We start from the raw sequence: 26,827 nt of genomic DNA, 5'->3' as shown, positions 1-26,827 counted from the left end.
GCAGCCCGACTCATATAGTTACCAGAAATTTAGTTTTGAGTTGTATTTTGGGATAGTATTTCAACCCTGGGACTTGTTTGCATCCTCACTGCCACATCCAAACTGGCCCAGGACCTCCACAGTCAAGGTTACAGCCCTGACATGGACGTGGCTCACAGGGCAGCAGGGGAAGATGCACTTCCACATGAAAACAGCTTTAACAGCAGTCCACAAGCTATCTGTAGAGCAGCCACCCCTTTTAGGATCTTCATCCAAGTCTGACAAAGGTTAACTGTGGTCCGCTGTTAAAAGGAACCGCTGCACAAAAAAAGCACAGAAGGACCAAGGGCCATCCTGTCCCGACACTTCCCTCCTGTGCCACATCGCTGCCCTGCAAGCGCCATACACTCTCACTGAGCCAGGCAGACCAGCAGGCACTTTCTTAGGAGAAAGGAGAGAAGCACATTTTTTCCTTGCCTTCCATAAAAGAGAAATCCTGCAGTTTGTCAAGTACAAATCCCAAACACAGCTAGGCATGCTGGGCACATGCAAAGTGTTGAACTGAAAGACTGCAGTAAAATCAATCCCACCTCTGATTTACCTTCAACTCTGCCCAGTAAGGAACATGCAAGTACTATAAAGCTCCCTCACCTTACTCAGCATTATGACCTTTGTAGCAGCGCCTCACGGGTGAGTATCTAACAGCTCAAGCACACTTACGGTAACTACAGGCACTCTCACACCCTAGGGCAGTAAACTGACACAAACTGAAGCAGCCTCAGCTCTCACAGAACTGTCCACACCCGAGTGTCAGCACTGGCCCAGCTCACCTCCTCTCTTGCAGTGCACCCCAGCAAGCCGACAGGTTTACTGCTCCCTGCCAACACAGAAGACACATCAACAGCTGTTCGACTACCCAGAGCTTGGACACTGCACACAGGTGACAGCCACATAGCACACTAAGTCCTGGCATTTATTTTCTTATTCTGAAGTTGTAATTGTTGCTGAAATATGAAAAACAAAACAACCCCAAGCCTGTGATCTCCTACTTGCTTTCTCTTTTCCAGGGAATGAAGTGGCAGTCCTGCCAACTCATCTGTCAAGCACCTGACCACAGGCAGTTCTGCATACCCTCCAGCTTGAGCCAAAGTGCATTAACCCCTGCAGCCCCGCAAGCTTCAGTCCTGGAAAAGCGGGCTTTAGGCTCACGGCCGGCCACTTCGCTGCTAGGAACAAACCCAAGGCCACTTTCTTAGCAACAGCTTAGAAAATGAGAACAGCTTTGTTAGTCTAAGTCCTCCTTTTGCACTGCCTTTTTTCACTGTCATGTATTTCACCTGTGAAAATAACATATGTAAGGGAGACAAACTGCCACAGACTGGTCTGGGTGTAAGGCAGCAAAGCACCACCCTCCACATCGCACAAGGCCATTCACACCATCACCTACACAAAGTGCACAAGATCTTTTGCAAAGTACCAGCTCTGCCATTTTGCTTTTTGGGTCTAGCAGCTGGTTCCAAGGCTTGGTCTCCAGCCTGGTACACAGATGTCCCCCACCTGTGAAGACCAGCTTGGTGTCACTCAAAGGCAAAAACTCTTCATTCAGACTTGGGTCAGACATCCAAGGCAACTGAATGCCGTTTTCATGCTCTCCATACCAAATCTGGCAACCACCCTGGCAAGAGGATTCTGGCAGAGCATCATAGACAGATCAGTACCTCAAGTCAGCTATGTACAACCAAATTAGATATCTATTGCCAAAGAAATGTATTTTTTTAAAAGGGCAAAAAAAGCAGTATTTTGTCATTCATCTATTTCTGCATATTGATCTTCAACGTCAACATCAGTGTTCTGCTGTCCGTGAGCACATTTTCTCCTTGCTCTTCAATTCTCTATATAAACTGCCATGTGGAGCTTCACATAAAGTCTTACTCCAAGACCCAAATAGCATCATTAGTAGTACAACAACCAAACTTTTAACTCCTACCTGAAAGTCCCCTGGTGAGGGCAAAGAAGAGTTTTCCCCTCAGTCAGGATACACCACCACCCCCCAGCAACAACACTACATTTGGCTCCTCCAGCACAGTGCAGGACTTGCCGACCACTGCGTTGGGGCACTCGGTACTTACTCAAACACACCCTGAGCCTGGCCCAGAGGCTCTTACCTGGCAAAGGCAGACCAGAACAGGAGTACAAAATGAAGGTAATGCGGTCCTTGTAATGATTTTAGAAAAGAAGCAGGTTAGCAAATGCTGGAAGTGTCAGCTTTAGGCATACGTCCTGTGTTTATTAAAACAAGAGGCGTGGCTATGCAAACCAATCTCCATGGGCAGAGTCATTACAGGTAAGAGCGGTCTCAACTCCTTGAACTGCAAACGCCATATATTCACATTGACTTCTGACGTTTCAGAAGAATTTATGCCCTTTACCACACGCTAACACTTGCATTTATCAGTCTTGTCTCCTCCCAGCATCAGTGGCATTCAATCTGCAAGATGAACTTTCATGCTCAAACCTTGCCGTCATTACATTCTGAAGCCAATTTGCACACATGCTTCTCTGTTTCTCTCCAACTTTTTCTGCTGACCATCTTTTTCAAATTGTTCAGATTTTAAAAGGTCTAGTCCTCTGGATTTAGCATGACAGCAAAAGTAGCAAGCAAGAGGACAGAAAATGTTACTAAAGAGCAAGCTCATTAATTAAATAAGCTACTCAGGAGACACTTTCCCAAGGCGAAGTCCGTTGCTGGCAGCAGAAGTGCCTGGGCACCATCGCCACAGGCAGACTGGACCACCTGGGGCAGAACCTAGATGAGACACTATTTTATTTAATCTAAGTGGTTTCATCTCCATGTGTTTTCATGACATTTTTAAAAGAGCATGAAAATAAACCTTTATTTCAGTTAACACCCACCAATATTAAAGATATATGTTCACAGTTTTAGTTCTTAACACAAATGGACTGAAAGAGGCAAATTTACATCTATCAGAACAGCAGACGGACCAATTTTAAGTACAAGCTGTCTTGAAAATTGTACATGTCATGCCATTTGGGAAACTGCTCTATGCTCTGAAGCAGAAGGGAAAGCTTCTGACCAAGCCTGGCTAGCAGGGCCCCAAACAACTGACTGGCTGGCCCAGAAGTCATCTGGAAAAAAAGCTGAGTGGCAACTGAAGCAGCAAATATACAGTTTGGTTAAGGGAAGGAAGGTTTATGTTACAGAGAAAGCTTTTCTGCAAGTATGTTTCTGCACATCAAGGCATTCCTTTAATTATATTATCCAAGGTGTGCCTAACACTGAAACTGCACCACATTCTACCAGAACACAAAGGTAGAGGGAAGAGGAACAACTCAGTGCTGGACCTCCAACAGCCCCCCCCCCCCCCCCCCGAGCACCTGTGTAATATCTGCTTCGAGTCAGGAGAAGCTAACCAAGAGATTTTATCATCCACTGTTTGAAAACTTGCCTCCTTCTCACAGCCTGGAACTTTAACCTATAGGTGAGTGCACTAAAAAGTCTAATCCAATGATATTAACAGTGGTTTACAACAAAAACTTTTGTAGAAAATAGTTCAGATAAAGGAAGCCAGCTAAACACCACAGTTACGGAGTTTGATATTTCATATTCAAAGGTCTCCAATACTTTTTGCCTGTCCTGTACAGCTTTTAAAAAAATAGGGTGTTACCTTTTGTTTTCTATCTACCTAGTTAAGAAACTACAAATATGTTATAAGCTGTCCAAAGCGTAAAACATTAAATAAAATGAGAAACCTGTTTCTAGTCTCCTAACAAATGTTGCAGATAAAAACCTGAAGAAACCCTCTTTATTAGTCATTCTCTCAACTCCTTTTGTGTACTGAAGTTGTAATCCTTTTCACAGGGATTAAATTAAATTTATGGCAAACTTCTACAGGAGTAGAAAGGGTTTCTTAACAGTTGCACTCTGAAAAACATTCATTTGTCAGCTAGCAATCAGATCTCGATCACCACACAAATCCAGAACAAAATTTTGACAGAGAGGTTAAGTGTTGGGGTTTTGTTTTGCATCTTTTTGTTGTATCACACACAGATTGCAATGTCCCTGTCCGAAACAGTAAAACTCCCTCCTGCCAGACCCAGCCAAGGCCTGTGGTTTCTTCTTCAGCAGACCTGCCACTGTCAGAGCAGTGCTGTTAATACATCAGGTACTGATGTACTCACAGCCACAGACTGTGCTGCTAAATTCCACATCCCAGCCAGAGTCCAGGCAGACTACTGGAGCAACGACTACCACCTTCCCCCACCTCCCAGCTCCAACAACAGGAAAGGTTACTCCAATCTACAGGGTACCTTCTCAAGGAAAAAGCATAGGTAATTTAAAAACTTTTTTTTTTGGCCAACAAAGCATCTTGTTCTGTTGAAGGGAGGAGGAAGGAATAAAGGTAGAAAAGGGTGAGTAAAAGCTGCAATACATTAAAACAAACAAAAAAACCTGTTTAGACCAATTATCCACATGTCACTGCTGGATCAATACACAGGCATTTCACTATAAACCAGTGTGCTTTGAATCTTTTTCAAGTATCTGGTATCAATTTTATGTAAAGATTTTTGCATAAACAAACTACCCATAGATGAAAAATGACTGTTTTTCCAAGCCTCAAATTAAGCATTTAAACTAAAGTACTCCAGGAGTTAGTATTCCATACAGCACTAACACTCTGCCAAATTAAAATTTCACATATTCCAAAAGACCCTGGGCTGATAAAAATCTGCTAAACACGAACTAAGGAAACGGAAATAATGTGCAATAATTAAAACCCAGTTTGTAGTTTGAGGAAAATGTCTAGAATCCTGAATTAAAAAAAACACAAATGAAGTGAAAGCTTTTAACTGGTACACACTGTTCACACCTATATTTCAAGTTTGGAAACGCATATTTTCAAGCAGCAATACAAAAAAGTATCCATGAAGAATGCATAATCTCTGAAAAAATTATGAAAACATCCCTGCTACCATTACATTTCTAGATACAAAACTGACTACCATATTGTTGCTTCTGTGTAGCGAGAGAAGTTCATTTTCAAAACAGATAAAATTCAGTCTTTAGGTGTGAATGGTATGAATGACAGTCTTTTTTTTTTAATTTCTTAGTTGTTTAGGATCCTTAAGCATGCAAGCCTCGGAGAGGAAGGCCCGACGAGGGCAGGGTTGGCTTATGACATCCAGTTTAGGACAGAGCTGGGAAAGCCTCTGGGTCATCTACATCAGGAGCAGAAGCACTTGACTGAAAGAGAAACATCAGAAAGTTATTGCCTTCACTGGTACCAAGCCCTACTGCGTTTCTAGTTCTTCACACATTGCGAAGTCCTTCCATTTGCCAGGCAAACACGGCTCAGCTGCATGCTGAGCCGGGCACCGCAGGGTATTGGCACCGCACAACTGCGGGCACACGCTGGGTTAGCCTCCCAGTGACAAGGTTAAGCCTCCGTCCCTGTGCAGACAGACTGGGCACCACTTGCACGGGGCAGCTATAGGCAGGGGTGTTCCCTGCACTCCAGATGAACAGGGGTGGGAATTCTTCCTTTTTAAAAATACTTTAACCTGAACCCTGTTCAACAGGCAAATACCGGGTTTCAAAGTACATGCTACAGTGGAGCAAGCAGTCTAGTACTGAGCAAATTACTAGAAGAGCAACATTTTTTTATTCCAAGGAGTAGAAAGTCTCCTATACTACTTTTTGAATCAAAGCTATCTGAAGAGCCAAATGGACCATGTTTGCACACGATTATCACAACGTTACAAGTACACCTTTTTCTCCATTCTTAAAGAGATCCCTACAGGTGGGTTTATGCTGTTCTACTAGCACATAGCTATCAATTCTTCCTGAGGGACATGACCGAAGCATTACAGAAAATACCTGTTTGTAGCACAAATTAAGTTTCAGACATTTAACTTCTCCCTGTCATAAACTAGCTGTTGATAAAAAACATTGTGCCAACCTAGCCCTAGAAATTCATACACATTAGTCAAGAATCTCCTCAGTACTTCCCTAACAGAGATTTTTTTAAAAGGCTCTGTACTACACCTAAAAATTAGTGCTACAGTGAAATGCAGAAAGTGAGTATTTTAGAGTACTTCCATGAGGAACATGGAAGAGTAGGAAGAGCCAGAATAGGGGAATTTCCTGAAAATAAATTCATTTTTCAAGACAAAGATATATGTAAACAATTTCAATAAAAGTTGTATCAACCTCTGTAGGCAAGAGTAAGATACTGCAGAAGCACCCAGGCCACAGAGTTAAAAAGTAAGAGCAGGGTCTTAAACCTATAACCCTCCTATCTCCAGCTGCTCATTACACAAAAGCAGAAAGCAAGCCAAAAAAGCCAATCCGGGAGGGGAGTTACAGTCCCTGCAACAGGAGGGACTTGTTCACAGGTAACATAAGTGCCAGCAGAGATCACCAACCTGGTTGGGTGTGTGGATCACATCAAACTCCTTAACCAACTGGAAGGAAATAAACAAAGTCAACATAAAGTAAGCTGCAGCTTTCAGTTTTTAACTACTTTATGATAGCATTCTTGAAGAAGCAAGGTACCATATTAGTGAAACAACTCAGAGCAACCACCACGACCATTTATAAGAACACTTCAAGGAATTGATAGTATTGATATCAGGAGAGAGTTTTCCAACAAATAAGCCTAAAACTTAGAGTGATTCAGTATAAACGAAAATAGTCAGTGTCCTACATGAGGCAAAAATAAGCAAGTCCGGTCTGTGTGAAGAAAGCTACACCACACAGACTGAACTCATTTTCTAGCGAGTAACAACTTGATCAGATGCATTTAAGCCAAATACATGACCCATATTAAATCACATCTTTACTGTAGCTACACTACAGTACTTCAACTTTATATGTTCTCTCTCCAACCTCATTCAATACTTAGTCCTGAGTACTTCCCTACAGCTTTAGGGCCAGAGGAAGAAAAAATTACTGCAGATTAGAAAAATAACAGTAAGAGTCCTATTTCCACATGAAAACTCTAAATTCCTCGAATTCAAGACATAACATGCAGCCATAAAACCAGTCTTTCACCCCCAGCAGATCACAATGCAGATACATTGTCCTGACCGTGTCCAAATACAACTGCTCTAGCAGAACCAGAAGCATCTCTCAGTACCTTCAGATCTGTCCATACTGAAGTAATTTTTGGGGGGTTTAGGTACAACCTTCAAGAACTGATACTTTTTTTTCAATCCAGCCTACTCCCCACCCTCTTTTTTTTGTGTTTAATAAGAGCACTGCTGAAACGTGCGGCCTGTCATCCTAACAGTAACTTAGTTTGAAGTAAACCTGTAAGAACAGACGCTTTACTTGGTTTTAAGATGTGGTGTTTGTTGTCAGAGCAACTCCCTCAGACGTAAGGAAGACACCTAAAACTATCTGTATGAAAATCTTAACAACAACTACAAAGGAGTTTAGTTTCAGATGAAAGCTGTAGCTCCTTACCTTGTCAGTTCTGCCTCCACGGCTGGCCCTGCCACCACGCCCTCGGCCACCCCGTCCCCCTCTGCCACCACGTCCGGGGCGGCCGAGGTCTCCAAAGTTGATCTCCAGCTGGGATGTAATATCATTTGCTGGCTTGCGGAAGTGATGATCCATTACAGAGTCCTCAGCATGAGCCTGAAATGAGTGTTTGTCCATGAGTATGAAAAGTCACCAAAGAAACTTTTTCATCTGTAGTTGCACTCTTACCACCATGGCACACGTGTTCACATCCAAATGCACTCCCAGATTGATGACTGATTACCTTGATTGATTCAAGACAAAGGATAGTGCAGGAATTGTTAGGAATCAAGTTATACCACTTGTGCAGACGACAAAACCACATAGAGGTAATCAAATAAGCACTTGATCAGACAAACGCATTTTGCATTTCCAAGGAAGCTCTGGAGTTCCTTCAGAGGAAAGTGTTTGGCTCATCTGAGATCAAACCAACTATCACCAAGGCAATACGGCATTCTAGCATTTCTCTTCTCACTTTGTATCCTGAAAAATCTTTAGGTTCTATCAATTCATTTAATTCTTTTAAAATACTTACTTGGTAACCCATCTTTATTTTGTTCAATGAGTACTTTACAGTTTCTCATTTGCTTAGCCCTGTATAAATGTTTAAAACAAGGGAAATAGTAAGAATCCCTTACTGGTTTGTATTAGCCATAACACACAGCGAACAAGTCAAACAGTTCAAACACAATGTTACTGAAGTAGCTAAAACAAAAATGCTGAAACAGAGAACCGGTCTCACCAATTACACTGAAATATGACTCTTACCACCTTTGCCATGATACAACAATCTCGTACAGCTGGTTGGTTCCCAGAGAGAAACCTGAGCCTTGAGGAAGAAGGTATGGGCTGAAGAGTTACATCTAACACCATAAATGCTACTGTTCAGCACATTTGAGTATTTCAAATTATTACAGACTGAACACAAAAAGACCTAAGTGTTTTTAAATAAATTTTTCCTATTTTGCACAAATAATTTTTCTATGTAGTAAGTCAGTTTTTGGCACCTATGATGATACACAAAAAGTAAAACTGACCACACCAGATCAGATCAACGGTTTACTAGTCCAGCACTCTGCCTCTTACAAGGCCCAATCACCGTGTTTTGGAAACATGTCAACATGCAACTTTTCCTATAATCACCTACTTTCTGGCACAGCAGTTTTCAGTTTGCTTGTTTTTTTCCTACAGAAGTGCCACATGCAAGCTTAAGCCTACTGACTGTAACTTTTCTTGTGGTGTAATTACACAATATGCTGCCTTGTTTCAAAGGCAACACATTGTGCAATTAAGCCCTATACCCTTTAATTACCATTTGTGGATCCTTCATAAGGCAGCCGATGGATACAGAGAGGTCTGCAGTCAAAAGGCTGAAAGCTGCATTCAGGGATTCCTTGAGTCAGTCACAAGCACCATAATGTACGGAGCCATTAAGAGCCTTCTCCCCTGCCAATCTGATTACGCCTTTCTGTGCCCAGTTGTACATTTGGCCTCCACAACGCCCTGCAGTGGAGGGCACCACAATTTAATTAGGCATAATGAGAAATACCTCCCCATGCTGCTTTCCTTGTAACATATGCCATTGGGACGTATTCCATGTAACAATTGGTCCCCATCCCACTCCTGATTTTATAGATTTGAATTATACACCCTTTCCCTGAGAGGTCTCTTTTCCAAACTCAGAAAGTTAGCCTAAGCAGTTATTTTTCAGAGAAAAGTCATTCCACATCACAGCCTGACATGGCACTACTCAAATGCAAGTACAACAACCACCTGTAAACAGTACAAAACAACTTCCCTACTAAATATTTTATCTACAGTTTTGATCACTGCAGGGTACCGAAATATTCTGAACTTATCAGTAGTTGTATAACATTCTTTTGTGAGAGGTAGTATCAGTGGCTTTGTACAATAATTCTGTGCATTTCCTTCCCTACACTGTTACTGCTTAAAAAAGAAACACTAGTCTACCAAAACCATTGTATTTTCACAACATAACTTTGAACTTTTGTTTAACCACTAAACCAAATAAACAGTGAATTCTGTATATAACCTCATGATTTCTTTATCTGAAATAACTGAAGCTAATTTACAACACCAATAAAAGACTTGGCATGTTCTCCTCATACTCTTCTATCACTTCGGTGACAACAAAGACATACCGTACAAATTCCTTATTCTGATCATCTTTGGAAACATTTAATTTATATGTATTGGCAACTCTCAGTAGCACTCTGATCTAACAACTGATAGCTTCTCGAAGGCATGGTTGCACTTACAAGTCTTGGGAAAGGCTGTCAAAAATTAAGAACAAGCTACTGACGGAAAGGGGGCCAAAGCAGATGGCGAGATATGGAAAAACAACAGCAACAAAAAATAAGAAGACTCATGATAGAAGCATTTATGATAAGATTTGAATTCAGCTCAATTAGGAGCAAAGGTACTAATTATGAAGGGTCCTATACAGTGCAGTTAGACAACAGGCATGGACAGAAGAGCTCCATATTGTATCTACTTGTATTCTCTATTTTTGTGACTTCTTAATATCCAGACCTTCATTTCAGAAGGGCTTGTACCAAAACACAGGTATTACTGGTTAGATATAAAGGATCAGTACCTCATTTGACTCCAGCAGACTCCCCTGCATTTCTGTCATCGCCTTTGTCTGATGAAAGTTGCATGTCCACGCCAAAGTGACAAAAGGAACAAAAGGAGAAAACAAAAGGAAGAAATGAGACTCAACTACATACAGAAACAGCAGGTAATAAGGTCACATGAACTTGCCGGATAAAGATGTCACTGAGCACATGAAGCAGCAAAAGGATGAGATCAACAGCTGTGCAAGCATCCAGAAAGACTTGAGGATGGACTATACCACAGGCGTGGAGACAAGAGAACTCTCAGACACCGAAAACATTTAACACAAGCTGCTGGAAACTCTAGTAGAGACCATGCATGCAGGCTGATCTCTAGCACCTCAATACGTCAGGCACACTGCATACAGAACTAGACAGATAAGAAGGTGGGAAGTTTAAAATTACTGTTAATGAGAAGATTTCTGCACAGCCTCAATTCAAGCATCATTCCTCCCAATTTTGAGAAGATGAACTATTATTTTCCAAAACATATTTCTCAGTCTCCCACTGCAACCTCCTCTAAGGAAGTTGATTAGATTGCAAGAAGCTTTGAATGTACAGGAAAGAGGCATGGCACAGCAGATACACAGAGTAGGACCTGATCTACTAGTGTATCAATCTTTCCAGGAAACCTGCATCCAATTTTTTTTTAACAAATTTTAAGATCTCTCTACAATGTAACTCCTTCCCATTTTTTGTTCAGCTGCACCAGTAGAACTTAAAAAGACTCAAACCACTAAACCAGCTGCAGAAAAGGAAAAATGAGGATCTCTTATGGCATAATCCAATCTCCTGGAAAGAGTCTCATTAGACTAGGGCTGCCAATACACATGGATTTCATATTAAACCAGCAAGAATCGGAGACGGTATTAAAAGCTCATTTTACACAAAGTATCACTTTCTAGTAACTGCACAGCGAACTTGAACAAGCGGGAAGACCTCAGATAGGGTCAAGCATTTCACCCCTCAGAGAAGAGCACAAGTAGTAGCAGGAAGACAGTCTTTCACAAGACTAAGGCAGATGGAACAGTCCTAAAGCCTCATAGTCCCTTTTCCCACAGACTCCTATGGCATTCTCCCAGTAGTTCTCAAGCTACAGGAATGAGGGTGGTCAACACACTTCACTGCAAATTTCTGAGAAAATCTACTGGGGCACATTGGGATTTTTCAGCCGTAGCAGTACTGAAGATTTGGGGCTGAAACCTAGAATTTACATATAAAGCAAGTCACTTCCACACATCAGCTCCCTTCTTATGAGTAAGAATCACAGAAACCTTACATCAACCTTAATTTCATGACTCATGAGTACGTCCAAGAGCACCAACAGGAAAAGAACAGCAGGTGATTAGTAGGTTTTGTTCATAACTTCTAAATATTCCACCTTCTAAACCTGCTCACAAAGAAGCCACAGTGAAGCCTTTCTTAATGCCTGTATTATAGAGCTGTTCTGCTATAATACTTCACAAAATACCCCCATGCTGCTTTCCAAGGGATCAGTGAACAATGAATAAGTGAAATGGGGAAGAGACGTCTGCTGGACATACAATAAAAGCAGGCTAAAGGCATCTAGATTTTAAGGCAATCTCACTTCTGTGCTTACAGAGCAAGGAGCTGTTAACTTCTTATGTAATAGTGTTAAAAATATGACTCATTTCTTTGAAGAGAAATTAACTGAATACACCTCTCAGATAGAACAATCTACCAACTCTGTCAGTTCTTCCATGAACGTAATTTAATTATTCTCATTGGTTTTGTTTGGGTTTTTCTGAGTTCACCACTGATTCATTTTTCAAATGGAAAATACAGTATGGATTTTTCTAGCTTGTACATTACTCAAGAGTGCCACCACCTTATTATACTATCATACATGGAGATATGTTAAAAAAAGTCTGTCTTTAACTGACTAAATGTCAGATCTGCTTTGGAGACCGGGACTGGGGGGGACTTGCAGGACTATAGTTTTCGTTAATCTTGAAGTACATGAATACTTCTGTTTAAATCTACTCTTAACATACAGCAACATTAAGCCTAACTCAGTTTCCCTTTTCAGCATAAGCCAAAGAAAGTGGTATTTAATGAACGCTTCAAACACTGAACAGCTTAAGGTAAACAAGAAGATACACAATCATTTAAAGAACGACCTTACACAGCAAGAAAAGAAAATAGCACGACTAACAAAAAGTCAAACTCATTCCACATTCAATGAGATTAGAAATGGAGTTTTCACTGGAAAGTACTGAATAGTGCCTCCCCATTTGTATTATGTCCCCAGCTTACAAGAAAAAACTGACAAGGTATGAAAAAGCAGAAATACATACTCTAAGACCAAACAGCATATTCCATACTATTTAGTTACATCAAACGGAGTCAGAACCATCTGGTATACAAAATTGCAGGACACGGATTAACAATGGACCACTCAAGATATTACAGTGTTAAAAACAAAGATTAATGCAGCCCTGCATTAGAAAACAGAGCTCTCAGCACTTCCCTTTCCTTCTGAAGTGAAAGAGTACGTCTCTCCTTGCCACTCTCACTATCTTGGAGCAGAATAATTAAAATTTTGCAGTGAATGAGATGAGTATGCTTGAGAAACTACAGTTTTAAAATAATTCTACAGCAACTGTGTTGAACATCACTGAAGCATACAAGTGTATGTCACCTGGTTTCCCAAAAGGTTCAAGGACACTCGTCTGTATAATACTACAAAATGAGAAGATACCTACGTCACAAACTTAAGACATACCGTTTAGGTATTAATGTGTCTGAGGCATGACCGGTATTTCTTTAATCTTACATCATGTTTAGCAAGCACCATAAATCTGTGTACCGCATAAAAAGCAAACAAATTAATTTTATACCAACAAACTTTCTGAAACACCAAGAGACAGTCCTTACAAGGTTACCTGCCCAGATGCAGCAGTATTTGCCTTATCTCTAGATTATATCACAGTATACACCAACCTAAGGGTACAGATCAACTGCTAAAACTAACCACAGTAAGAATGGCTACTTATGCTATCGCATAACTTGTTTTTATTATAAAGATACATTGTTCCCACTTTATAAAATTTCAGCTACAGGCCAGCACCTCAAAGAATGAAGCTTCCACTCCAAGAAGTGCATATCAATAGAAAAACCTGGATCAGAGGAATACAATCTGGATACTAGCAAATACGGAAAAATCACTTTACCTCCTCGCTCTTTGACTTGTGAAGAACAAATCCTTTTTTCCATTGCCCATCAGCACCCTCATTTGGTTTACGGATGTTGAACTCAACTTTTGCACGATCCTTACTTTGAATAGCTTTCCACTCATCCAGGGTCATTTCCTTAGGGCCTTCTTCCTTAACTTCTTCAACCTCATTTTCTCTGTAGTAAATTCATGGATATTATGATAATGACTTAGAACTCACATTCTAGATACAACAAATTCAAGACCAGTTGTTAATCAGCACCAGATTAAAAAAAGTTTGTCAAGTATTTAGCAGTTAAGAGGTACATATAAAAACCCCTCACTTCCACCACTCAGAAAGCACATGGAAACTTTAGCCAGACCATGCAAAAAAAAAATCATGCCAGACACCTTTAAGCAACTGAATAGTGAGCACAGCACAGCCAGTGTTAAAATTTAAAATTAACACTGACCCATGCCATATATTCTCCATCTTAACGATAATTTTCTTTACAAATATAAAAGCCTAGCTTCTGCAATGGACTTGGAGGCTTCCCCCCCCCGCCCCCTTTTTGAGATACCTCTCTCCCAAAGCTTCAAGTCAAGTCAGTAAGAGCGAGCTCGTTCTTACCACAATTTTAAAGCTTGTTAGTGTTTAAAAGCCAGAACTTAATCAGCTCTGGGTAGTCTGCTTCCTTTATTGGACCAAAGACAATTATTAATTTCCCAGTTAACTGACATAGCTTTTACTTTCAGCTAACTTGAAAAAACAAGAGCATACAACTTAGTTACTCGTGTGACATATCACCTCATTGTAAATCTTTGGTGCCTCTACCTACTGCCAAAGAGCTATTTTTAAGTAAAACACACAATCACTATGTTCAATGACAGATCATGTTCCAGCCACACAGGCAGTCAATCCTCTAGTCATTCTTCAGTGTGCTTATGCAACTAAATTTCCAATTTATAGAAAAACTAGTGCCTTGTATGTGGAGCAAGAAGATCATGAGTGCCTCAATGTAAAATATCTTCAATTTGTAGTCATTATTTTTGATGTAATAATGCAGAGGTTTTAGATTAAATTCACTTTATTTCAGTTTTTTCCTCATTCCATAGGACAGAATGATTTTTGACATGGTATATATTCAGAAGCCTTTTTTTTTGGTCAAGGCAAAGATACTACCCCTCAGCATTCTGCAAATTTTACTGCAGTAAAACATCTTCCAGTTCTGCCAAAACATTTAGGTTAGAGGTCCACACCAAACTAGCCAACCTAAAGACTAAGGCATGTAAAGATGCTTTTCTGTAAAGAAAATTGATGGATTACAACAGATGTGTTATGCTTGAAACTGAGTACACATTTTCTGTAGATCTGAGGAAGCAAAACCAGATACAAATAGCCTGCAGAATCTTGCAGATAACCTGTCTGCACATGGATGGGTCAGTATCTGGTCAAGCACAAGGACACTGCTACTAATAAAGGTCCACGAAATACTGCAGACGAAACAAATATATCCAGATTTCCACAGATAATTTTAAGGACTAGCTAGCTTGCATTTTCCGACCAATGCTCAAGCTGTAATTCCTTAAAAATTCTCATACTGTATACAAGCTGACCTTAACCCTGGACCACCACAACCTCAGAGAAGTAATAGCATTTAGTCTTTTTTTAGTTAAACTAAATCCATTTCTTATTCTCTACGCAGTAATTGTACCCTCTTTACCACTAGCCAAAGTTATTGATGAGGAAATCAAGCTATAGCAAACTCCACATTAGAAATCTCGGGCAAACAACTATTTCAAAATTCTATCTTATCTAGTTGCCATTTTCTTTTGAATTTACTATAAAGCACATTCCTTATTAAAATAACATTTTATTGTACTATGCTACCATAAAAATTTTAATCACTTTTTTTACATCAACTCTAAGTATTATTACTGCTCATTCTGCTTCTCTAGTTACTCTATTTCATGCATCCAGTCACTGGTTTCTTCTGTAACAGCGTCCAAGTGAAATGAGAAGCAATCAAGTTAACTACTTTGAAAATTGCCTGCACACCCAGGAGCATTTAAGAGATATAACCTTTCTTCTACAGGCTAGTCACACAGTCCCAGCAGCTGCTTTGAAAAACTAGGTTTAAAAAAAGTTGCCTTCCACTGGCAGAAGAACTCTTTGTCCCTTTTGTTCAGTGGTTCTACCAAGTTACAAGCACAGATGCTTTTGGATTTGGTCCTTGGGAGCTGCAATCCCAAGACCCTAGGTGTGTCTGAACTGATTATTAACAACTAAATCTGAAAGCAACCTAAGAGCCTGTGTGACACTATGAAGTTTCAAGATCACAATTTTTAGGCATGCAGTTTTTAAAGAGATAGTCTTTCAACAGCACTGTGGATAATTTCATATCTACTGAAGAAAATAAAATCCAAATTTGGCAAAACAGAAGTAGGAATAAATATCAGAGGTTAAAGATGAAGTAATACTACCTTTGAAGCAACCAAAGAACATTAAGAGGGGTAGTACTCACTTATTTTCAGAATCAGCAGGCGGATGTTCCTCTCCCTCTGGCGTTTCCTCAGTTACAGCTGACTGATCCAATTCACTGCAATTACATAATGTTGGGAGTTTTGGTTTTTAGCCGTTCATCCCTATTTAAAGCTACATAAGATTAATGACTAAGTTCTATAGTGGATTTACACAACCCACTCTAAGAACAACTATTTCATTAAGAATTGTTGCTCTCCATGCCTTCTAAATTCTATGCTTTCCACCTTCCCAATGGTTTTCCCCACCACTTACTAGCACCCATTCTGAAAGCCTCCCACCATACCTTGAAACACAAAATGCATCTGGGTATTAAAGATACTGTTTTCAACGTAATACTTGTAAAAAAGCATGCTTAACCTCATTGAGGCTCTTTAAGTTTTTATATTTTTAGTATAAGAATTGTTAAAACACCAGCACAAGACCTCCCCCATACCAAACTTCCCCAAAATTCTGGTTTTAACAGTGAAGCCATCTCTTATGTTACAAGAGATCACTAAATTTCTAAATTCTGTTAAGGCTGCCTTAATAGGTCAGCAAAAATTATCAAAATCAAAGACAACAAAAGCAGCTAAATCTTTACATTTTGCAAACTGTAAGAATTAGGATTTATTAACATTATGCTAATAGTTCTCCAAGCAATTACAGACTACTAACGTTAGTTCGTCTTTGACGGTTCCCCAGTTGTGTGATCCACTGCCACCACGCTTGTCCTCATGCTTTAGGCCGCTGAAATGTGAATGTGAAACAGAACTAACAAAACTGAGTTAACATTATAGTGTCCAGATATAGAAATTCAAAGGCAAATTTTAAAATGTGGTTTAATTGCAAAGAATAGTAAAATAAAAACAATAGAAAAAGTTAAAGACTTACGATCTATCGCTGCCACTATGTCTGTCAAATTCACGTTTGCCACGAGAGTCAAATCCATCTCCTCTGCCCATTCCACGTCCACGTCCACGTCCTCTTCCAAGTCCACCACGTCCACGCATAGGTCGGTCAAGAATGGGTCTGGCACAGAACAGTCAAACTTGAATATTTCACCTCCAAAATTTTACAGCATTGTTTTTAAGGTTTTCTTTTTATCTTTTGAGACTCTTGTTCACTTACTTTTCCTTTCATAAGTACTGTTTGGAACTGTGTTGAGGCTCTAATTTCAATGCCAAATGATTACGCTGAAAAAACCCAAATATATAATGCTTGCATTTTAGGATCTGGAAACACATGCTCAGAAGGATTACCATTCGTTTGCATCTTCTGGCACTAAATTCCAAAATTTAGTGTTTGTATTGTGTTATATCACTAGCTGATAGTGCAATTTCAATTTAACTCATGTTCAACCAACTTACTTTTTAAAAGGTTTTTAACTTTGGCTAGTAGAATTTGGTATTTGAACACTGCTTTCAGAGCATTTGAATTCTGGAGGCCACATGGTACTCGAGACACTTTAAAACTTGCCTAGCCGTAAGATGGCTTCCCCAGTTCCAGGCCTGAAGTCACTGCAGCCAAGGTACAAACACCTACACGGCCTAACTTTTATTGGCTTGAAGTCAGCTGCATGGATTTAAGCAAGTTGTAACAGCAAACAAATCCCAACCTGCAGGCAACAACTACACTTGAGCTCCTCTCCTTACCCATCTCCTATAGATTTAAAAAGATATTTTATTGATTTAAACCGTATTTTCAGTTAAACCAATGGAACCGTTCCTGTTAGATCACCGCCAGTCTATAATTTGAGCCAAGTCTGTAAACAAAATCATGGAAAAGGAAGGAAAAGTGTTATATTCTGCATGATGTGTGCTTCTAGTGACTGACAAAATTTAATTCTATCATTCTAATTTTGATTCAATCAGCTTTTTTTAAACTTAGTAGCAGAAGGCAGGAAAGCCCCTTCCTATCAGAACTGGGAAAACTGTCAGGCAAGACAAAATTCTTACTTGTCAACAGAAAATTCTCCTCCTTCGCCTTTCTCATCAGCGGGTTTGTCAAAGCGGCGCTCACGAGGAGGTCGTCTCTCCGGTCTCCTGTCAATAGGCTTGCCTTCACCCTGCTGCTGCTGCTGCTGCTGCTGATCAGGCCTTCTGCCAATCCGTCTTATCCCTGAAACATTAGGCGAAACACATCAACGGAATGTGGAGCTGCTCTAGGAGAGATACTGACTCTAACACCATAAAACAATATCTAAAGTAAGCTGCAATTAAAGTTTTTCTTCTAGCCTTGTGACTAAGTAATCTGAGAAACTATACCTTTATAAAAAAGTCACTGTAGATCATTTGACTCTTCTTATTCACATTTTTACGCAGCATTTCAATCAAATTGTATTTTGTACAAGTGTACACTCTTACAATAGTGTAGGAAACAAAACCTGTCGGAGCACACAATACATTAGCAATCCATGTTAAAATGATAGGTTCAACTTTCAAAGAAGGATCAAGGTAAGCAAGATTTTTTTTTTCCTCTGAAAGGTGCTTTTCAGGTAAAACAAGTGGTTTTTATCTTGATGCGCACCAAAATGAAGTCAGCATTGCCATGATGACAGCCACCCTCCTTCATCCCACTGTGCTCTTTTTGGAAACTTTTTTGGAGAGCAGTACACACTCAGCCCTGGGTCGCTCTCCCACAAGGGCCACCCTCACCCAGACAGGTGCCACTTGCAGCCCAACAAGCAGGCAGCCCAGTACAGTACGTACTGGTCAATGACTAAACATGCATTCATCCACGCCAGTCCTCACAGTCCAACACACGCTCCCTGACAAAGACTCACCTCGTTGTGCACTTAAAATAGCTTAAGAATACACTGTGCCACTCAACTGGCTTGCATTCTTCCCTCCCTCTCTATGCCTTCCGAAAATTGGTTTGGGTTTTTTTTTTTTTGAAGTAATAACTCCCCATGGGCATCATCATCTTCACCAAGACATCTGAGTGATCTTAAATATAGGGCTTTTTCCCCCCACTCATCTGAAAGGCCCATTTACTCTCCTTTAGAAAGATCTCAACAAACACATTACTCCTTTGTTATATTACTTTCTTGCCAAAATATTTAGGGAAAAACCACTAAGCAAACCTCCAAGGCTGCCTTAAGACTTGTGAACTGAACCATCTTTTACATTAAAAGCTGCCAATTTTTAAGAAAATTTAGAGAATAAGTTCCTGCCTAACAATGTCATGTTTGGGTGGGGCTAAAGAAGTTACAGTTGTAATGATATGCAAGCCAACACACCCAAATGAACAATGTATTCCTTACCTTGCAAGCTGTACTTAAAGTTTGCATGACATACATTGCTTGCTAAGTAATTCTTACTCCCTGAGGAAACACAGGGGTTAAACTCACTAACATTTACTTTGAAAAGGACTTTCAAACTAAGGAGGACCATTTCATTTTAAGAGGTAAAGCTCAGCAAGGAAAGCAAAGAGGCCACTGTCACACAGGAGGTATGCTGCAGAACTGGAATGAATAATCCATGTCTTTTGAATTTCGAGTTCCAACATCCTGCACTCAGAAAAACCTGGTTTTCTCTGCTGAAACCTAACCAAAAATACAAGCTGCTACTTTTTCTTAGTATCACAAAGCTTTGAACTGCTAATTCACCAGTCAAATAATCTGCACCTCTACACAGTAGTGGAATAGTTTCAAACTGCAGTACATTCACACAAGATACAAGCCCCATCAATTCTGTGCCATTCAACACCTTTAATGTTAGAACTACTCTCCCACACAAAAAATAGAAACTTTCAAACTGGAAAGTCAGTCACTTTGTTTACTACAGTGCTCCATACACAGTGCTGCAAAAGCAGGCCTGACTTTCTCTGTTTCACTACTGTAATAAGCCATGAAATACCTTTTTCATAGTGCTTGTTCCTGAAAATGAATGTGAAAACCAGGAGGTAAACATTGACTGCTAGCCCTACCAAAACCCCTCTGCGTTCTCTTGCGTTGGCCAAAGACGCTGCCCATGTTTCAGGTTTCCCTCATACAGAACAAAACCATAACTCTGTATCTGACTAATATTTCCAGAGGACACTGGCTTAGTAAATTGCCACTCGGGACAAATTACTGCATTCCTCACAGGGAAAACGATTTCAAGCTTTAAAATACAAAAGATCCATAAGCAAAGCTTGTCACAAGGTATTTTCAAGTAACATCTAAGAGGCCCACCTTCTAAAACAACCAATATATTAAAGCTTTCTCTTTCTTGAAAAGCCTAAAACGTGGTGGAGACTGATTTTGCAACATGCATTGCAGTAAACGCTGAAGTATTAAGATGCTTTCATATAGCACTGCGCTCTTCCGAACTGTCTGTGTTTCTGAAAAGATCGCTTAAGAATTAAACTGCAGTTAGCAAGTTATTTCCTCACCCACACGCCAACTGCCATCACCACACTTTGACATATTTCAAGGATTCCAATTTAATCAGAGTTCTGACCAATTCGACGTGCACTGAAGTCCGCACGCGGTGCAACTGCCTCCACGGGACAACATGCGTGCCCATCATCTACCCCTCTTCACGCAGGGCTGTGTCCTACTACCCACTTTGCATACAGCATATTCATTTAACCTGCTTATGCTTTGATTTCTTTTTTTCAACAAAGTTTCCCGTGTGGGACATTTTATGGGTTTACACAAACGCGACTGAGAATTCACATAAGCTATTATTAAAATACATACGTGAATCCTACCAACGCCATTCCCTCGAAAAAATTACCCAAGTGACTTCTGAAGAGCCCAGGGACTGGCAGATAGCCTGTCAGATACGTCAGGCCACACGAAACACAACCGAAGATTAGGAATTTTCAATTTCACGCCACTCTTCTCCCGCGGGGAGTCCTCCTCCGAGCCCCGCCACAGCAGACGTTTCGGCGGGGAGGCAGCACCCGGGCACCCCACGCACACGCCTCCATTTTGCGCGGGCCGGGCCGTGGGGACACACCGCCCGCGGCCACGTGCGGCCGGGCTGCACGGCCTGCACAGCCGCCGCTCCTCCCGGAGCTCCAGCTGCCGGGGACCGCCGCCGCCACCAGGCCCCGCGACCGGGCAGGTACCCTGGGCGGCCCCCGCCGGCCCCACCATGCGCTCCCCCACGTGGGTGCAAGGCCGCCGCGGGCTCGGCTCGGCCCGCCCTGCCCGGGGCCCCTCGCGCCGCGCTCCGGCGCCTTCCCGCCGCCACCGCCTTTGTGCGCGGCGGGACGCGGCCCCCGCGGGGCGAGGGGCGGCCCCTCGGCGGGGCCGGGCCCGGCTGCGCCGCGGCGCTCGGCTCCCTCCCCCGCCGCAGCCCCCCGCGGCCCCGCTCACCCTCCTTCCGCAGCGGCGCGCCGGGCTGGCCACTGCCCTCCTCACGGCGGTCGCCGGCGCCCCCGGCGGAGGCGGCGAAGGGGGGCAGCGGGTTCTTGCGCTCCTTCTGGGACTCCCTGCGCAGCTGCTTGGCGGCGCTGCCAGGGCCGCTGCCGCCGGCGCCCGCCTGGCCCGGGCCGCCGCCGCCGGCCCCACCAGAGGAGTTGGTCTGGGCGCCCGCCGGGCCGCCGCGGGCCCCGCCGCCCCCCTGGCTCCCGCCGCCGCTCTCTTTCCTCCGGGTCTCGGCCGCCCGCAGCACCTCGAAGGGGTCGGACTCGTCATCAAAGAGCTGGTCGAAGCGGTTTGTGACGACGCAGCCGAAGCCCTCCTGCAGGTGTCCGGGCATGATGGGCCCCCGTCGGCGGGATCCTCCTCCGATGCTGCCGGGCCCCCGCGCCCTGCTCGCTGCCGCACAAGATGGCCGGCTCCGAAGAGACCCGCTTCTCTTCCGGCGCCGAGCACATCCGGGCACCTCACCCCACGCGGGGCACGACGGGAACGGCAGGCGGCCCGCTCCCGCCGCCGCCCGCGCCCGCCCGGCGAACTACAACTCCCGGCATGCCCCGCGCCGCCATTGTGCGGGCGGGCGGGGCGGGGGGCGGGAGGCCTCCCGCCGCCATCGCCGCCGCCACCGCCCCAGGCGGGGCCAGGAGGGGAATGGAGCGGAGCGGCGGTGGGCCCGCTCGGTGTGGGTGGGCACGGCGGCCTCTCACGGACCCCCTGGGGGCGACCACCCAGGGCCCCGGGGTGACCCGGGGGTGCCGGGAGCCCTGGAAGGGGTTTTGCCGGCGGCGGTGACATCAGTCCTGACGCGATGAGCCGCTTTTTTAAGGGTCTTTCTTAACCCTAGGCGTGTGTGGCTGGTGCAGGCGCCATTCGCCCCGGTCCCAGCCCGCTCGGAACAGGCCGGAGGCTTCCCTCGGCTGGAGAAGCCGGTCACCTCGAGGGTCTGTGGAGGGCAACAAAAAGTGGAAAAAAATATCTATAGACCTCTTTTTTTAACAAATTCCACCGTTAAAGCGTACCAAGCCGCGGGAGTATGTGTAGAGTCTGCTTAAGGATTAAATAATGTACGCTTGGCCGCAACAAAGTTACAGTTTTTAATTAGCTGTGGAGACACTTTAAGAGCACACTGATACGCCCGAGCGAAGGCATGACCGGTCACGGATTTGTGCTTTCATCCTTGCATCCATCCCGGTAAATGCACTAATACAAGAAACTACTGAATACCTCACTCTGTCCTGCTTCACCATCTTGTTGCCTTATAAAGATGGGTTTAAAAAAACTCTGAAGAGTATGGAATCACAGACATTTTGGGTTTCCCAGCTCGGGCCTTCGCAGGCAGCTGTGGGACAGCCACAAGCGATCCAGCGGTGTGCTCAGAGCCCGCAGAGTTTGTCCACTGTCATGGTCAACACTCGACCCACCATCGGATCCAGTGCAGACTCAGGGAGAAACACCCTGTTGAAGGTTAGAAAGGTAATAGTGCCACGGTGTTTGATTTGAAAGCAAAATTGTTCTTACATTGTGGTAGTGAAGATCATTACCGTGAGTGCTCGAAGTACCCCGCATACAGAGGCTGGGCAAGCGCAAGCGTGGACACAGTCCTTCTGATGAGGGATCGAGTTAATGCAGGACACGTTTCTCTGCTGAGGATCCAGAGCGGTTTTGCATTCAAAACCTGTGAATCTGACACTTCTCACTAACATTAAGTTGCTTTTTAAAGCATGACACTGAGAAAAATGTATGTGTCAATGAAGGCAGCTTCAGTAACAGCAGTTTAAGAGATTTGCTGCTATAACCAATAAAAGTGGCTGTTTCAAAACATGGCAGAGTGACCTTGACCTTAGCGGTATAATAAAATTTCATACTTTCATTAACATTTGTACTCATCTAGTTAGCAGATATGCACAATTAGAAGACAATATTAAGTGAAGACAGTAAGTATTTGCAGTATCAGTTAGTCTTTATAGTTCTATTTATAGCCAGTGGGAATTAAAACATATTTAACTGGTGCAGATTTTACATGTCCTTCTAAAACACTATTTCTTATGCTTACATTTTTTATCTTTAAAGAAGTTGTCAGAACCTTTTGGCACTTGTTAGTATAATTAAATTTATCCTCAGCATGGATAATACTTTTAATATTTGCCTTGCCTACTCCGAGAAGTTAGACCACTTTACATAATTGCTTTGGAAATTAATTTCATTACATTTGTTCAGTTCTTGAATGTGCATTGCCCATAAATTGGAGACTCCACAAACCAATTGGTTCTGAAATGTAAGTCCACAGTTTATTTTCTTCTAGATTAGCTGAAAATTATTATTGTTCTTCATCAGCTTGCCCTGCAGTACCACAGCCACCCTGTTCTGCTTTTGGGAAGCTGATGAGGTAGCCCCTCCTGCAGTACTGCTGCTAGATCTAAGGGGGATTGAAGCACTGCATCGCTCACTCAAGCAGCTCACCCTGTTCTCGGGATATTGTTAAGTCATCACCATAAATTACATCCTCAGAACTCAAAATATTTTCCTCAAGCAAGCCTTTTGCTTTGGGGATGAATCAAATGTCACCAAGCAACACATAATTATAGTTCTTCCTATTTACATGGCAGATGTTTTCGGGAAAAGATTTGAACCCATTTCAGCCTCCTGCCCCATCACTTGCACTGAAGCTACATTGCATCGTATACATTTTACGAACAAAATACAAATGTTTCTCATTTGGAGCACTGGAGCACTGCTTGCCAGATGGCATGGACAGCTTCTTGTTTATAAGAGGGCATTTGCTCACAGAAATGGACTTCTTAGTTGCCTGTCTTTGGGGCTTGGAATTTTTCACTCAAAGGGAAGTCAGAGCATCTCCCTTTTGTTGCTTTTGCAAGTATTGTGCATACTTAACTCCCCTGAGCTATACTGCATGCTGACATACATTCAGTATTCCAAAATTTTCCAAATGTAGACACGGCATAATAGGGTTTGGGTCACATTTTGAATGAAACACACACAAAACAGATTCAAAGTATTTTAATATAAACTGGGAAAGCGATCATCATGTGAATACAGTCACCAACAACCAGACTTATTCATTTTGTGTAGCCAGAAACAGGAGTTGCAGGGTGCATGGTAGGAAGCTCCGGCTCTTCTTGGGACCATTGTGTGCTTTGGCGCGCACTGCCTTCTTGCATGTTGGTGTTTGCAATCAAGAGGCCTGGCAATTAGCCACACAGGTCAAAAGTCCAAATTACAATGTTGTCCACTGATAATTCACAGTTTTCAGGCACTTCTGCCCATACGACATTTCAATTCAGCAGAGCTGAAAAGCCTGGCTTCCTACACCTGGGGAGTTCCAGGCGGGTCCCACCGGGTTCATTGATACCTAGCAGGGCCTGGAGGAGCAGCGCTCCTGCAGGTACCTTTGCTTGCCTTCTGGAGCAGCATTAGGAGGTCCCTGCCCTGTACCCAGCTGCCTCCTTTCACAGGGCTTACAAGATACGGCTTTTTTAATCAATGTTGCTCTGTTAAATCTGCTCAATGCTGGCCAACAAATCCAAAGGTGACTGGGGGGATGGCTGAGGCTGACAGCTTTGCGCTCACGTTGCTTCCTTAGGAAGCTTGGCTGAAATGTATCTTCTACTGGGACCACATTTGTGGACAGAGCCACAGGTAGGAAAGGCCAGGGAAAAAAGTGCTTAGCAAAGAAAACCTCTTTCACAATTTGGTCTGGACTGAGATACTGCAGACAAGTGAGGCTGGTTTCTGCTCTCCAGTGTGGCTGGCAGGGGCAGCATCCTGGCCAGCTTGCGGGGAGGCTCAGGAGAACTACAGCCAGCCACAGCCAAGCCCTCCCATGCACCACTTCAGGAAGAAACAGCCCCAACTGCTTTTCACGCCACAGGCGCAGTTTGCTGACAAAGCTCTCCATTGTGCTGCGACAGCATGTGCCCAGCTCCTGGCTAGCACGGCTTCTGTGTGGTGGCATCACACCTCCTTACGTCCTGGCCCATGCTGGATAAAGACAGAGATCATGCTGCGGCTGACCAAGGGAAGGACAGATGGCGAGGTCTGGGACTTAGCTACTCTCTGAATGTCGGCAAAATTTTGTGCCAGAGAAACATTCATGCATGCTCAGCGATGCTGAACTGCAATCGATCCTGAAGATCTGAACCGCAGACAACTATTGCCTGGAAATTAAATAGCCAAGAACTATTAACTCTGCACTTCTGCTTCTAATCAAGGATGTAACTTCTATATTACAGCTTCCAAATCACTGAAACCCCACACATCGGTCTCAGGACAGTCATCTCGTTAACGCTGCTTGCTGACGCAGTCATTAGACGCTAGCAGACAGCATGTGGGTAATTCAAACACTCACAGAAGACTTCCAGGAGCTGGCATCAAAGACTGAGCAGGCTGATGCAGTTCTCCTGCATAGCACACACTTGTGTTACTGTTTTGCACTGGAGCAAACCCAACATTTCCACCACCCAAAGAAGTGGATTGCTGGTGCTATTTATGGCTGGGACATGCAATGCTCCTTGGCTGAATTTGGCCTATAGATAACCTACCTAAGGAGCCGCTCCTGCACTGCTTACCAAAAGAGGCACAGCGTGCTTTCTGACACGCTACACTCTCATGCTATTTTCAAGCTTTGCCAACAGCTGTTGGCTGTCTGCTTATTAAGCAAGAATAGGAAATGCAGCAAGTTGATGGCAGGGAGAGAAGAATTTGTTTTGGTCCTTGGTCTACTCTCAAGAGATGTTTTTCCTAATTTTTAACTTAAGAACTTTTATAAATCTGCTTTGCCAGTTTTCTTCAGATGCATGTGTTACTTTGCTGTCATAATGTACAATATACGGGCAAGGAGGAAGTTGCTTGGGGTTTTTTTGAGATGGATCTTTTCCTAGGCCACACAAAATACAGTGATTTCTTGTACAGAAAACATTATGTTTGATTCTGAATAAAGTCAAGTATGGCCATGATTTCTGACCAGTAAGAAAAACTTCAGGAATCACATAATCATTGTATGCCACAGAGAAACTTAGCAGCTGCTTGTTCAGTTTGTTCTGGCAATTTTTTAAATTGGATTTTTGATGTGTTGCATGAAGATACCAACCGTTCAAAATGAGGTGCTCTACAGCCATCATATGGCTTTAGCAGAGACAGCTCAGAGTGAAGTGTGAGAGATGACCTACTCCTGGCACCCTTTATAAGCAAAGCATATCAGTGCTGTGGAGTTTGAGGTTAGCAGTCGGTGGAAGATAGCAAGCAAGCTACCTACATCTGTAACTTTTGCAATTACTTTGCATTACATTGCATTACTAATGTAATAATAATATTTTTGCATTACTAATTATTATTGTATTACTAATATAGTAATGAAGTACATTGCATTGGCTAAGCGGTACCTGATGCTTGCCAGTGCTTGCTCATCATTCACTTGCTTGTGCAGTGAATACACCAGGTAGCAAGAACACAGAGCACTTGTGACTGAGCTGTTTGCTCAGCGCATTCACAGCACATTGATCCCTTATGAGAAGAACTCCCAGAATTAAGCAGCACTGGGGAGAAGGACAGCAGGAGTGACCAGGAGAAGTCAGGCAGAACTCATGAGAAAATACACAAT

At 42.9% G+C, this 26,827-nt stretch overlaps 1 protein-coding gene across 4 annotated transcripts; it reads right to left on the bottom strand.

Annotated features, from left to right (window-relative positions):
- Nucleotides 1-4,842: 4,842 nt before the first annotated feature.
- On the bottom strand, nucleotides 4,843-21,666 carry SERBP1 (SERPINE1 mRNA binding protein 1). Of its 4 annotated transcripts, none has more exons than XM_064454858.1 (10): nucleotides 21,166-21,666; nucleotides 17,813-17,975; nucleotides 16,749-16,886; nucleotides 16,533-16,628; nucleotides 15,859-15,933; nucleotides 13,353-13,530; nucleotides 10,140-10,187; nucleotides 7,466-7,639; nucleotides 6,424-6,462; nucleotides 4,843-5,242 (listed from the first exon to the last, which is right to left on the bottom strand). In XM_064454858.1, the coding sequence occupies exons 1-10, from the start codon at nucleotides 21,548-21,550 to the stop codon at nucleotides 5,186-5,188; spliced, it is 1,353 nt and encodes a 450-aa protein (XP_064310928.1). In that variant the 5' UTR covers nucleotides 21,551-21,666; the 3' UTR covers nucleotides 4,843-5,185. The 4 variants fall into 4 exon arrangements, with proteins under 4 accessions (XP_064310928.1, XP_064310929.1, XP_064310930.1 ...); XM_064454859.1 differs by having other exon boundaries at nucleotides 16,533-16,604; nucleotides 21,166-21,665; XM_064454860.1 differs by lacking the exon at nucleotides 10,140-10,187 and having other exon boundaries at nucleotides 21,166-21,665.
- Between the last annotated feature and the right edge of the window lie 5,161 nt (nucleotides 21,667-26,827).

Source organism: Phalacrocorax carbo, chromosome 6 (genome assembly GCF_963921805.1).
Source record: "Phalacrocorax carbo chromosome 6, bPhaCar2.1, whole genome shotgun sequence".
In the NCBI taxonomy this organism is placed as follows: domain Eukaryota; kingdom Metazoa; phylum Chordata; class Aves; order Suliformes; family Phalacrocoracidae; genus Phalacrocorax; species Phalacrocorax carbo.
This window is presented reverse-complemented; position numbering and strand designations above follow the sequence as displayed.